The sequence below is a fragment of the Hippichthys cyanospilos genome, chromosome 16 (assembly GCF_059441005.1).
Source record: "Hippichthys cyanospilos isolate Australia breed blue-spotted pipefish chromosome 16, RoL_Hcya_1.0, whole genome shotgun sequence".
NCBI lineage: Eukaryota > Metazoa > Chordata > Actinopteri > Syngnathiformes > Syngnathidae > Hippichthys > Hippichthys cyanospilos.
Window position 1 is genome coordinate 12,965,243 of NC_142384.1, and position 14,097 is coordinate 12,979,339.

Consider the following 14,097-nt stretch of genomic DNA (forward strand, 5'->3'; position numbering starts at 1 on the left):
TTTGCATATCACTGGTTGGGAAACACCACGTCGATGAATTTATCGCACAAAAGGAGCTGGCCACTGCTTTTGTTCGCGTGAAATTAAAACCTTTTCTCCCTCAATGTCTTCATTTAAAGTTACATAAAATAATTGATATTTTGAAGACAGCTCTTCCTATAGTCAAATATTTTGATATTGTGATGTTTGATGTGAAATTCAGTCTTTGTGTTACGAAATGATGGCATGCGAATTGAGATGAATATATAGCACATCAGCAAATATGACTGTATCCCCTCGAGAAAGTGTGTGTCCACATCCTGACGCGGTATCACTAGTCCTACCAGCGCAAAGATTTGTGTAGAGCTCTGATATGACTATTTTGCTCATTATGGAAATATACATGCACGATAATAGCGGTTCACACTTTATTTGGGCTCTCCCATTGCTGGGGAAAAAAAAAAAATCCTACACTGTATTATATGAAAGAACCATTGTTTCTTGACATACGGTATAGCAGGTTTCCTTTCACTTTGAGTTCTAATAGGATTTATTTTTCACAATGAACAAGTGTGCTGCGCTAACTTAATGTGTTATTTGTTGGCCCCGAACACATTCTCACATTAACAGCAGAGGTCAAGGAAACATGTGAGATAACAACTATTGATTGCCGGTGTTGCGGAATACTGTACGTTCTTGCCGTGTGTGAATACATTCTTACGGAGACAACAGGTGGACGCTGAGCCGGCTGCAAAGCCATATTACGGAACTAATCGGTCACTGTGTATATTTGTGCCACCAAGCAGTTGTTTGTACCAGATTAGTTTCGCCTTAGGTGACATATTGTTTTGTTGTCACCTACAGTATAAAGTAAGAACTTATTCTAAACTCCATCATTAATTCATGCACACGGAGGCAAACGGCATTATGTGGTGTATTCAACAGCTGTTAATAGGCTTCCTCACAGAAAAGATGAAAAAATAATATACCTAAACGTTTTCTGCAAACAAATGAAGTTCTGCCCACTTAAAGCATCTGGCTCTAACACTCGTTAGAGTGTGGGAGGTACTAAATAACGACTCTACAATGAGGCACGTTTTGGACATGTTGGGGATTTGTGATTTTAGAAATAAAAAAATAAAAAAATCCAAACTTATTGTGTCATCTGCTCCCTGACGACTGGAAGTTTGAAACAATTCGATAATGTTCTTTTAGAGAGCCGTACGCTTTATGGTGTATAGCTTGTATTGAAAGAACAAAATATACCAGATGGCTTGTTTGAAAGGAACTTGTTATTGTTGTTTCTAGCTTGCATAATGATGATTCTGTGCCGCAAAACTCATTGTAACGGTTTCACTTTAGTCTGCTTTCTGCATAGTCAATACAGATAGGCCAAGACAAATGACAGTGTATAACATGCTGCTTTATATTTGTGCTTCTCTGATAAGCTAGATATGGCAATTAATTTAAATTCTATGTTTCCCCCATTACTTTCACCTCAAAATCTTGGGACTATAATTCCACAGGTACTTTGTCCAAACTGTATTTATGCTTATGTAATCCACCTCTAGACTTTATATTGTGTTAGTCATTTCAAAGATGGCAGTCTTCTTATTTAGATGGCAGCAGCTTTTGTCTCTAAATTAATCTGCGCTCTTTCAATCTCTTTTAAAGGTTGTTGCGTCATTTCATTTGAGTATTAAATAACCCTTGAATGCTAATGCAGTTATGTCACATGTGGTGCCTCACTATTACCAAATCAATCACTTTTGTAGAGCTTGCAAAATGTTATTACGTGTTGACGCTATGCTTGAAAAAATAATTACAGTAAAAAAAATACAAATAATCTAGGGCTGCACGATTATGGGCAAAATAATAATCACAATTATTTTGGTCAATATTGAAATCACAAATATTAATGGCCATTTTGCCCATTTATTGCCCCTTTTTTAAACAAGCAGTTTATAACCAAGGCTACAAGGCTTGATACTTACAAATAATAAACTAAAAAAGAAAATAATAATTAAAACAAATTCAGCCAAGACATAGCAAAAACTTGACACACAGGGTGCAACACAGCTAACTTATTGAGTGAGAACCAATGAAAAAAAATGAAGCCTACTGAGAACCAAGCATATTATTGATTTTTAAGCAATTTTTAATCGATTAGCAGTCAAAATGTCTTTTCCCGTCATTTGAAAACCGAATTTATTCAGATTTTTTTCCCAATCAGATTTTTCAAAATGGGTGTCATTTGACCGTTAGCGCCGTATATATTAGGAATCATTTGAGAAACTCAACGCCATTTCACTCTGGTAAATAATATATTAGGATGTGAAAAGCAAAGGCGTTTGTCATGCAAACGTGGGAACACATTGCCCTCTGGTGGTAGAAGGATAAAGTGCTTGATTTGACATGTAAAGTAGCCGGCTCAACTTCATTAATCGTGATCGCGATTAGATGATTTCAAAAGAATATTATAGTTTAGTTTTTGTGCTCATGACTTCATCATACTTAATCATAGCTTTTCGTCATTATCTCTATTTTTCATGATTGCTTGAGTGAAGCGGTTATGTGATTTCATTTTCAAAATACTTGGTCCACAACCATTATAATAGCGAAAGGAATTTTACTCACTATAAATTGTTCGTATTTACTTTGAAGCAAGTCAGTCCTAACTTTTTGTTAATACTTCTTAGAGATAAAATTTAATAAAAAATAAATAAATTGTAAAACGATGACCAATCCGGGTAGTTGCAAAGTTATCTGGAACAAACTCTTTACCTGAGACTCTTATGGGGACAAGCAGCACAGAACATTGATGGTTGTTATTCGCCATCTAAGGGCTATGCTTTTGAGCTTTCGACTCCAAGCTTAACAGATGCCCCCATTAGCTTTTGTTGCATTGAAATGAAGCCATTATGTACATCGACAGCTACAGCGTACGAGCCATTTAGCTGTGGATGATGGAAGTCATTCCTGACACATCCAACGCCATTCAAGCACCTCCCTCAAACACATTAAAAACCATTTGCTAATGGTCCTTTTCATGTCTCCCAATTCCTCTTCACTAATAGATCCGTTCTAATCTGACGGATACAATAGATTTTCATTGCTAATTGAATCTTCTGACTTTATGAGTCAGCATTGACTGAAAGAATGTGTGCTGAATGGACAAAGGAGAGTAATAAATGTGTCGTTCCTGAATAATGAATGACGTAATCATTAACGTTTTTTTGGTCGTGGCATGTGTGTGTGGGAAACTTAACTGTACACTCACAGAGAAGCATGAGGCTTGCTACTGTGTGTGGGAAACAGAAAGTGAAGGGCATGGAGAAAAGGCTGCGATTGGATGGCGCTGTCCTTGGTGCTGAAACTCAAACTGAATTCAACATGTGTGCGTTTTTGTGTGGAGGGAGACAACGGGGGAGGGAGGGAGGGAAAGAGTTACTTGTGATAAGTAGCTGATTCTGAAAAACGGGATTCCAGCGCATGTTTAGTCAATAGAATGTACATATTTCACCACTTTTTGGGAAGGCGAGGAGGGGAGAATTCCTAGGGAAGCTGGGTTTCCCTTTCAGTCCGTGCAACAATCACCGATGAAGCTCACGTGTTGCTAAGAGGACTAACGCGTTCATTTTGATTGATTAAATTACAGAATAGGGGCGTGCATCACAAATGAGGGAGGGAGGAGAGAGAGAGAGAGAGAGAGAGAGAAAGGAAAAGTGAGGAGAGGGAAGACATATCTGTTTACAGAGCAGCAATCTTCAATCCTGGTCTTAGGGCTGGACTCCTGGATGTTTTGTATGTCTCTTGGCTGCAACTCACCCGATTTAAATGATCAGACAATCAGCAAGGTCTGCAGAAGCTGTATAACGATCTTGATCATTTCAATCGGGCGTCTTGTAACAGGAAGACTTATAAAACTTATAGGACCCTGGCCCTTGAGGAACAGGGTTGAAGACCCGCATTGTAGTGAAAGAGAAAGAAAAAAATACAGAGAAGAAATCTCTGTATATAGTAATAGAGAGAGAATGAGTCAGCAAGAGAGAAAAAGAGAAAGAAAAAATGAAAAACCTAGCCTATGTCACTGGGTTTAGTTTTGAGTAATTGAATAAAATGTTAATTTTTGACAGAGATGTCCATTTTGAGATTTTTACAAAAACAACCTCATTAACGTCTTGACTTTCATTTATCAGCAGCCAAAAGATCCAAATTGTAATTGAAGCATATGAAAATAACCAATTGGTAGACTCTGCTCACCATTAAAAGTAACTTTCTCAAATACTGAGCTACCTCTGTTTATTATACAGAATTTAAAGGGAATTAAGTGCATAATTAGATCATATCAATATCTAAATATGCACTTTCAGAGACAGTAGCCTGATTTTGTGAAAATGCATCACATTATGGAGCGAGAAAGAATGACAAAAAGAGAACGCGTTGGGGAGAGAGTGTGAGAGGGAGAGACCGAGAGGGACAAAATATAAACAGAAGAGGAAAAGATGTATACGGAGAGAGAAAAACGAGTTGAAGAGCGAGAGAGTGACAGAGAAAGAGAGCAAGGTGCGGGGACAGAGAAATAGAAAAAAGAGAAAGCCCAGAATATATGTGTATATAGAGAGAGAGAGCGAAAGGAAAATTCCAGAGAAACAAAAAAATATGTATATATTAAGAGAGACACACATTTCTCAGTGTGCAACCAAACAAACAAAACAAAACAAACAAACAAAAAAACCCGCTCGGCTGCATTATCTGCCCGCCATTTGCAAAGAAGCAACGATAAAGGACAAAGTCGTGCAAAGGAGCGAGAAACTGAACATGTGCAAGGCCAGGAGCAAAATGGAGGGGCTTTTCTTTGGGAAGTGACGCTGCCTCTGGTGCCTATTAATGAGGGATTCAGATTCCCTCCCCTCCGGTGGTGATGCAGTGAAGCTGCTCTGCGCACAAGCATGCTCTCTGTATAAAACGGGTCCTCCTCCACACACGGATTACACTACACGCGGGAAGTCACTGCGGCTTCTTTTTTTCTTCCAAACCAAAGCAAGTCACAAAGCTCCAAAAGCCAACATGCAAACTACAGAGGACGTGAGCTTTTGGAGATTCTTTCTATTTTCATGCCTCTTTTTGCAGAGTTCGTGTCAAGACTTTGGAGGACAGACGCAATTTATCTGCACCTCGGTCCCAAAGGATATGGACATATGCGCAGCCACGTTGCAGAACAGCGTCCCCGGCGATAACTTGAAGAGCACGGTGGTGCAACTGAGGGAGACGGTCCTGCAGCAGAAGGAGACCATTATGAACCAGAAAGAGACCATCAGAGAACTGACCTCAAAGTTGGCCAGGTGCGAGAGCCAGAGCGGCGCCGAGCCGGGGGAAGGGCGGCCGGGGGGCAGGAGGAAAGAGGCCGGCGCCAAAAACACCATGGGGGATGTATCCAGGGGCCCCGCCGACACTTTGGCGCAACTCTCGCAGACTTTACAGTCCCTCAAACAGAGATTGGAGAACCTTGAGGTAGGACGCTGCTTCTGAAAGTGCGTTTTGAACGCACGTTTCATATTGTGATGTATTTTAGAAATGCAGCAAGCCGCAAGCTATCCGTTTCCAAATTAAGTCACGCCGATCAGAGTACCGCTTTTTAATATTAGCTTAAAATGTGTTTTAAGTGTACGTACATTCGATTTTTTTATATGCATGACTGCATGGGTATCTATTTTGCTCATAATGGGATTTAAGTTCAGCTAGACACATTTCAAAAAAGCACAATAGTTAAATAAATTAATAAAATTAAGGCTGCAAACAACAATTATTTATTAAACGATTACGATTAACCAATAAATCAATGAATCATTAACCAATGAAATGATTTCAAACTAACAGTGCACAGATTCGTTATGATTCAGGTATATAACATGGCAGAAAATTGGCAAAAATGTTGGTCATTGCTAAGTAAAAACAATAGTTTGATCATTATTCAAAAATCCTTATCAACAATTCCCAGCATTTGGGCGATTTTAAATGACATCAGACAAAAAAAGGTTTATCACTGCATTTCAAAATTCTTGGTAAAGGTAGATGTTTGTACATGTTTTATTTCGATTGAAAACCACTTTCATTGAGGAGTCAAAAATATATTTATCTGTGAGAGGATGAAATCCTCAGGATTTTAGGTCTATAAATAATTCACTGACTATCCGCCGCTATCATTGTTTAATTTGATAATCCAGTTGTCGATTGCTCATAGGTTGCACTACTAATATATAGGTATTGGAGCCGTCAAAATTAATCGATTAATCGACGAACCAATCATCATCAAATGAATGGACAACTATTTTAATGATCGAGTAAACGTTTAACTTAAAATTGTTCAAAAACAGGCCGATTATCATTCATGTTTAATCCAAATAAGACATTTGCAAACACTGCTTTTACTTTGAAAACCGAATCTGTTTCAAAAAGATGGGTGAGAACATCAAACCTCCTCATTTGATATCGCTTCATTTTTGCTTCATAATCGACTGTAAAAATATTCCAAGGTGACTGTGCTGATATCAGAAGTGTATTGCGTGTCTGTGTGCGTGTCCTACATATTCAAAATCTCACTTCTAGTTGCACCTCCAGTCCCCAAATATTCATCAGTCATCACAAATTCTGCCTGAGCATGAACAAAACCGCATACCAGACACATAAGTAGCTCTCAAGATGTTATACATCTAAGTCGTGTTATCAAGCTTTGGAATGCAGGTGTTCACAACGATTCTTTCCACCAAGCTCAAAGTGCGTCTCTCCCTCCTGCTCGCAGCAATTCAGTCGAAGTAACAACACGGTGCAGGCCAACAGCCTCAAAGACCTGCTCCAAAGTAAAATCGATGACTTGGAGAAGCAGGTGTTGTCCCGCGTGAATAGCATCGAGGAGGGGAAGCCCGGACTCCGGAATGAGACGGAGCAGCGCGGGAGAGTGGAGTCCACCCTCACGTCTCTGCACCAGAGGATCACAGACCTGGAGAAAGGTATGCGCAACAAAAAAGAAGTTGCCCAAAGGACATCTGCCGGCTTTGAGGCGGTCCTACAAGACGGGCGCAGAACAAGCGCCGCGGTGAAATCAGATCGTTCCCGATTTGGCTCCTATCTCATCTCACGAGGGAGCAAATATTTTTGGAGGCTTTACTGCTCTTCCAGCAGATTAAACCATTTTATCCCTTCCATTTGAAACCTAAAAGCCAAAACGTGCGCATGTGTTGGGGACGGCTCTGATCTCCTGGCGGACGCCAGTGTTCGTGCGGCGGCACGAGATGAAGGTCGAAAACGTCACCGCTCCTCGGATGTGTTTATCAAATTGAGATTAAAGCAAATCTGGAGCATCACCATAGTGGATTTGTTGTGTAATGTATAATTCCGATGTAAATCCTCAGCGTGTGCGCGCGACGACGGTCTGGAGCGATCCGCTCATTATATAGACCATCCCAAGATGATGAGAGATGAGCAGACCGCGTGGCATCTGCTCGCTAATTTTGACCCTAATATTGTTCAATACACATCTCTGGGTCGGTAATAATTAGGCAAACAAAGAATAATGTGTGACACACAGTGATATTTGCAGAAATATGCTAATAAAAACAGTGTAAAGTAGTAAATCATGAACTGCATTGTGACAAAGTGGTTTTTGGCAGTCTGCAAAAGATTACATCATCACTGAGATTTCAGATTGTTGTTTTTGGAGCGGTGTTACAAGTTTTCCTAACAGAATTTTTGGTGGTGCCCAAGTGCGTTTTGACAGTCGGTTCGTATGATAACTGGAACTTTGGATCTCAAATTGGGGTACATGAAAGCACCTCAAGGGTTATGTGGGTTTTTAACGGGGGTTTTTGCAGGTATCAGTAACTTCATGCTTGATAAAGCCATAACAGGAACACTACAGTTTCTTTTCAAATTAAGAGTAAATTAACCGGAACTTAATTTAAAATGTTATTTTTTTATAGTGACAACGTTTCAAAGCTGTCTATATTGTATGTTTCTAAATTTTACACTCATTGTCACTGATGTGTAAGATTTGGAGGGGAAAGTTGACCAAATCGGGTTCTCAACTTTAATAATAGGTTGACAAAAATATCCGCCAGTAGTTGAACTGTATTTGTACAATTTTGCTGGACCTATATGTACTGTATGTAAAGATTGTTTGACAAACGGCTCTACTACTTATGTTGACGCACCACCTTGTGGCCGGATGATACTTACGTAAAGGGATAGTGAGTTAGATTCAGACCGTTTTTCATTTTTAACCAGTAAAGGGCAGTCAAGCACAAAACATGCCCAGTCTGCTCGTCCAAAAAAAAAAAAAAAGAAGAAGAACAGGAAGTTAAAGACCTGCTAACAGGAAGCTTCACTCTTAAGTTTACTCATAGTAATTTATTGAAACATCAACTGTAAGTGACTTTACACTATTACATGTGTAACATACATAATGTTAAATTTATGTATCTGTGAACAACTGATTACTGTTGAAAAAACAAAATATTCATAATCACATAATGTTAAATAGTTCTCCACAATTCCATATTGTTCAATACCAATCCATATATTTCAAAATCATTGCATTATAGTCCCTGCATTCCACATGCTTCCATCCTTTTTCATCCAGCTTTCATTATCACATTATCAACAGTTGTTGATCAATTTTGCGCTAATTTTCATAAGTATATCTTGCATCAATTACGTGGCATTAGATAAACACCTCATGATTTCTTATAGCACTCTAATGCGCCGTAGCATTTATTACAGCACACTAATGAGCCATAGCACAGTGGTTGGGAATCACTCACAGATCTCAGATCTTTGTGCATCTGTCCCTAAAGCCAAAAAATGGAATCGGGCCATCGGAGCGCTTTGCATTTTGCAAGATGACCGCATCATCCCAAACGTATACCATGCAAACACATTTCTCTCTCCTCCTAAACAGGTCAGAGAGAAAACAGGCCTCTGGATAAATTCCAGCTGACATTTCCACTGAGAACCAACTACATGTACGCAAAGGTGAAGAAGAGTTTGCCGGAGATGTACGCCCTCACCGTTTGCATGTGGCTCAAATCCAACGCATCCCCCGGAGTGGGCACGCCTTTTTCCTACGCCGTTCCCGGGCAGGCTAACGAGCTGGTGCTCATCGAATGGGGAAACAACCCCATGGAGATACTGATTAATGATAAGGTATTCAATAAAAACATCATCGATATGAATTGACTGGATGGAGGTTGACGCATTGACATCATCTGTGTACCGCCGTCAAGGTTGCAAAACTGCCTTTCCTGATCAATGACGGTAAATGGCATCACATTTGTGTGACGTGGACCACTCGTGATGGGGTGTGGGAAGCCTTCCAAGATGGCGTCAAGAGGGGGAGCGGAGAGAACCTGGCCCCGTACCATCCCATAAAACCGCAAGGCTTGCTGATTCTCGGACAGGAGCAGGTAACGCTATCAAACTGTCACATCCGTAGGCCACTTCTGTTTTATGCAGATTTCGGAAATGGAAGTAGAGTTAATACATATGTTTTTGACTACAATGAATTTCGGTAACAATGGCGAAAAGCGTTTTCACCACCTTCATAATGAACATCTTATATCATACTTTATTTAGTAATTAAAGGGGACGTCAAGTCAAAAAAATGTTGTTGTGTGCCACCCGCTAGTCGAAACAGAATTATGAATAAAATTCTGTTTATGAAATACAACTTAAAAGGAGAGTTCGCTTATGTAGCCATTTTCAGCGGTTAAGCTCGTATTTTGTTAATTTGAGAACTGAATCATATTTCGATGTATTTAAGTAACTACTGCCTTCCAAAACTCTTTTTTGGGACTTCACATGTGTTCAAGGCTTAATGGGTAGAAAACATGTGTACGGGATATTTACTTTTATAACACGGTGAGCCCTCATTTTTCACCAAATCCCCCCGCGATAAGTGAAAAGTAGTGTGTATACTTAAAAATCCTTCAAGTAATCAATTACTAACCGTAAAGTAATTCTTTACTTTTTTACTTAAATACCTAAAGAAGTCACTTTAATAGAGTACCTCTCAAATAGTTAGGCGGGAACCCCTGGGGGGCCGCGGATGACTCCAGGGAAAAGGCTTTGTTTTTGTCATGTCAAGTATAATTGCAATAAAATAAGAATTTTCTTTTGCTTTTTGTCATTTTTTTTTTTTAAGTTTCAGGCGCTTTGACACACTTGGTTATTTTTTCAGCTTTAGACTAAGCTGTACCCTATATAAATGCTGTAGAAAAAAAACTAACAGTTTTTTAAAGAAACAAAAAGTGATAATTCAAACTGATAAAAAGGATGGATTCCGGGACTCATTCAATCTATCTTTTTGCACAGGACACGTACGGAGGCGGGTTCGATGCAACCCAAGCGTTCGTTGGCGACCTGGCCAATTTTCACATCTGGGATCGAAAACTATCCGTGGGAGAAATTTATAATTTGGCAACTTGCAGCAGCAAAGCGCAAGTGGGCAACGTTTTTGCCTGGCTGGAAACGAGCCTCGAAATTTACGGCGGCGCCTCCAAGTGGACATTCGAAGCTTGCCGCCACCTCAACTAAAAACGCAGATGATCGGAAGATCAGCGCATTTTTCGAGGCCATCGTGGTCACAACTGCATAGAGAGGAGTTTGAAGGATCCCGAGGCAAATATGTCAGTCACTAGATGCGGAGTTTAAAAAAATGAGAGCAGTCTTTTTCTTTTTTCCACCAAATTTTCTCTTTGTGAGAATTCTTGGGTAATGCGCACTAACGGCATTATTTGCTGCGCGAATGCACGTCAGGTTCATCTGATGTTGTGACTTTAGAGACCTGAGGATGCCGGTGGCAGCGCAAATGAAAAATTGAATGCAGTGGAAGGTCATGTAGTCTTTGTAAAAAAGATGTCCTGCTATTCAACAAAACAACTTCCTGGAGAAATTCCTTTTTGTTTTGACTGCCAGCGATTTTCACTGTGAAAACGAACAAGGTGGACTCGAACGCGTTCTCCACTGGGTTTCTCCCTGGCTTTACACCTCCTCCCTCCCCCCGCTTGTGATTTTGTGTCAAGGGTGTCATGCCCATTGCCAACATTCAAGCCTGAGTGCCTTGGGCTGTTGCAAAGAATCTCAGCGCATTCATGAGTGCTTGTATGTTCCGGTTTATATCCTTGAATTTAATTTCACAAACGTGTTGATCGTAACACTTTAAACACAGCGGGTTTGTCCTGAAATGCAATTCGTGGGGCATTTTGCAGAATGTTTGTACATTAATAGGAATGTTCTCTGTACAGTAACAGCATGTCTTAACCTCTGTAAATGCTGTGTGAGCATCTATGATCTTTGCGTTTAACCGTTGGATTTTCGGGTGGAGATTTTATACTGCATTGTTATATGCTTGAAGCATGGCAGAACTAACAGATGAAAAAGTTCTAGTTTTTGTAATAAATTGTGATACTTGACTCAAAAAAATTGCCTTAATAGTTCTTCGAATGATGTCAGTGCACAAACATTATAACATTCCAAAATATGGAGTTGTATCGCTTGTGTTTTGGTATTGTTGTTTTGAAGGCATCATAATTAATGTGTTTGACGTATGAGTTGCTATTCCAAATATAGATACTACTCACGAAAGTCCACTAAAGACAATATCTTAAGAACATATTGGGGACCAGGTCCGTATTAACTTTTTCAGTGCCATGGACGAGAATTCTCATCTTTTAAAATAGAAATAAAAATAAATAATCCTAAAATTCTTGTCAAATACGTTTTTTGATGGAGAAGAGCTGACACCATTGACTAATGCTAACCTAATATAAGAACATTTTGCACTGTGACCATCGGATGGCAGTGTTTCCACACTTAAAACACAGCTATTACCTACATCAATTCTAACTGAAGAATGGAAGTCAATCCTTCATATGGCAGCACCCATGTTTACATAGACATAGCACATAATAATCTGGCATTAAAAAAATGTAAGGGTTTTCATTTATATTTTAGCAGACTTAAAGGGATGCTCAACTTAGTCTTTTTCAATAGTGAAACGTTAATATTTTGTTTACAGTTATTTTTGGTATACTATTAATATTTTTAACAACATATTTTTCTTATTGTTTTGCTTGCAACTGAAAATGGTTCAATCCGTTTTCTGGGTTTTGGTCATGTGATTTTTGCAAGTTACATCATGATTGCTTATCTCAGCCCTGAATATGTGCAATGTCAATTTCAGTTGATGCAAAATGTGTTTCTAAATGTATATATTGTACACACACACACACAAAATTTTGTGCTCAAAATATCTGACACAGTTTAGTCAATATTTAATAATGTGACTTAAATGTACATGCCGGAAGCTCTGCAAGCAGTGCTTTTAACAATCATTTAAACGTATTTAAAAAGACAGATTTCTTTTATACACATACATTAAAAAGAAAATCATGTTAGATACTGCTATTTTCAGATTTGGGATGATGACCCTAGGGAGGATAAGTGGCTAAGAAAATGGAAGGATATCCATTCAACAACATTTAGATACACATTATGGACATAAGTGGACGGACAGCACACTGTGGGTACACGCTTTTCAGTGATGATTCATCGCTTTATAACTCATTGTTATCATCAAGGTTACATACAGTCGATACACAGTAGAGATAACCAGTAAGTGGGCAGACGGAAAAAAAAAAGACAGCACATTGAAAGAACACACTTTTCAATGATCAGCTGCATTTCAACTGCCACTGAAAATGTAACTTTAAATCCAAACGTTCTCTGTCTAATTGATTGCAGGTTGCCACTTTTTTTTTATCTTAGGTTTCTTTTCCTTGTAGTTATTGAGGTCATTTAGTTGCCCTCCTGTCAGGTCAGATGTCACACTAATTGGTTTTCATTCACTGCCCGGTTGTCTCCCCATCGACGGGCCTTTCCCTAGACACCAGACCGACTGCACAACATATCCACTACAGGACCATTACCAACAGCTAGCGGGACTCCGGCGGTTGAATTTCAGCACGGATTTGTTCTATGGACAGCTAAAATTCACCTCCCAGCACAGGACTAAATCTCTAAATCCTTCCACACCGACGGATGGATTGATGTGCACGCCCATCTAAGACGGATCGTGTCTTGAGTGGTCACCGTGGGCCCAGCTCAAACCTTTCACGACACCTCCCGGTATCATGACATAGGGGCCACACAGTCTATCATATATATATATATATATATATATATATATATATATATATATATATATATATATAAATCACATATACTGTGTACTGTATATAAAATTTACACATCATAAATTTACGCCAAAATTTTATACATTCTATTAATAAATTTAGACATTTATATTTTTCAATAATATATTGTTCGAACTTTTTTTGAGCACAGCCATTGATTCACATCTTTTCAGCTCTGTTCGATAGTTGTTCCATAAATTGACACCTTGAACAGATGCACACATTTGCTTGCTGGTGGCTAGCAAAAACAAAACAAAACAAAAACACAGATAAGCCGCACTGGACTATAAGCTGCAGGGCTCAAAACATGGGGAAAAAGTCGCTCCTTATAGCCCGAAAAATACGGTATATATATATATATATATATATATATATATATATATATATATATATATATATATATATATATATATATATATATATATATATATATACGCAAACCAAAACAGGTCTGCACATAACCAAAACACACACACGATGCAATACAATGATGCAATTAACCAGCCTCTCCCCCCCTAGATTTTTTTCCTCTCAGCCAGGATAAACGGACCCTAATCAAAAGGCGCAGTAGGGCAGCTGCAAATACCACCTAGTGGAAGAATGCTTACTGTGCTCTTTATAAGGGAAACACATGAAATGTGTCACAGAGTGGCTGATGAAAAATTCATGACAAGGGAGAAAGAAAACAAACACGAGCTCGATGTGGGCTTCACTGGAATGTAACTGTCCCACTGAGGTTGAGAAAGATCTTTCAACGGCAAGATATAACACTGTTGACATAGACATGATGGTTATAGTATTTTATCCAAAGAAATGCATATTTTCTTGAATTAAAAGCCCGCGGGGTCTAATATTGTATTTATTGGTT

At 39.0% G+C, this 14,097-nt stretch overlaps 1 protein-coding gene across 1 annotated transcript; it reads left to right on the top strand.

Moving 5' to 3' along the window:
• The first annotated feature begins 4,799 nt into the window (after positions 1–4,799).
• On the top strand, positions 4,800–11,469 carry nptx1l (neuronal pentraxin 1 like). Its single transcript, XM_088437929.1, has 5 exons — positions 4,800–5,493; positions 6,782–6,989; positions 8,936–9,180; positions 9,261–9,440; positions 10,348–11,469. Exons 1-5 carry the CDS (start codon positions 4,870–4,872, stop codon positions 10,567–10,569), a joined length of 1,479 nt encoding a protein of 492 aa, XP_088294055.1. The 5' UTR covers positions 4,800–4,869; the 3' UTR covers positions 10,570–11,469.
• The last annotated feature ends 2,628 nt before the right edge of the window (positions 11,470–14,097 follow it).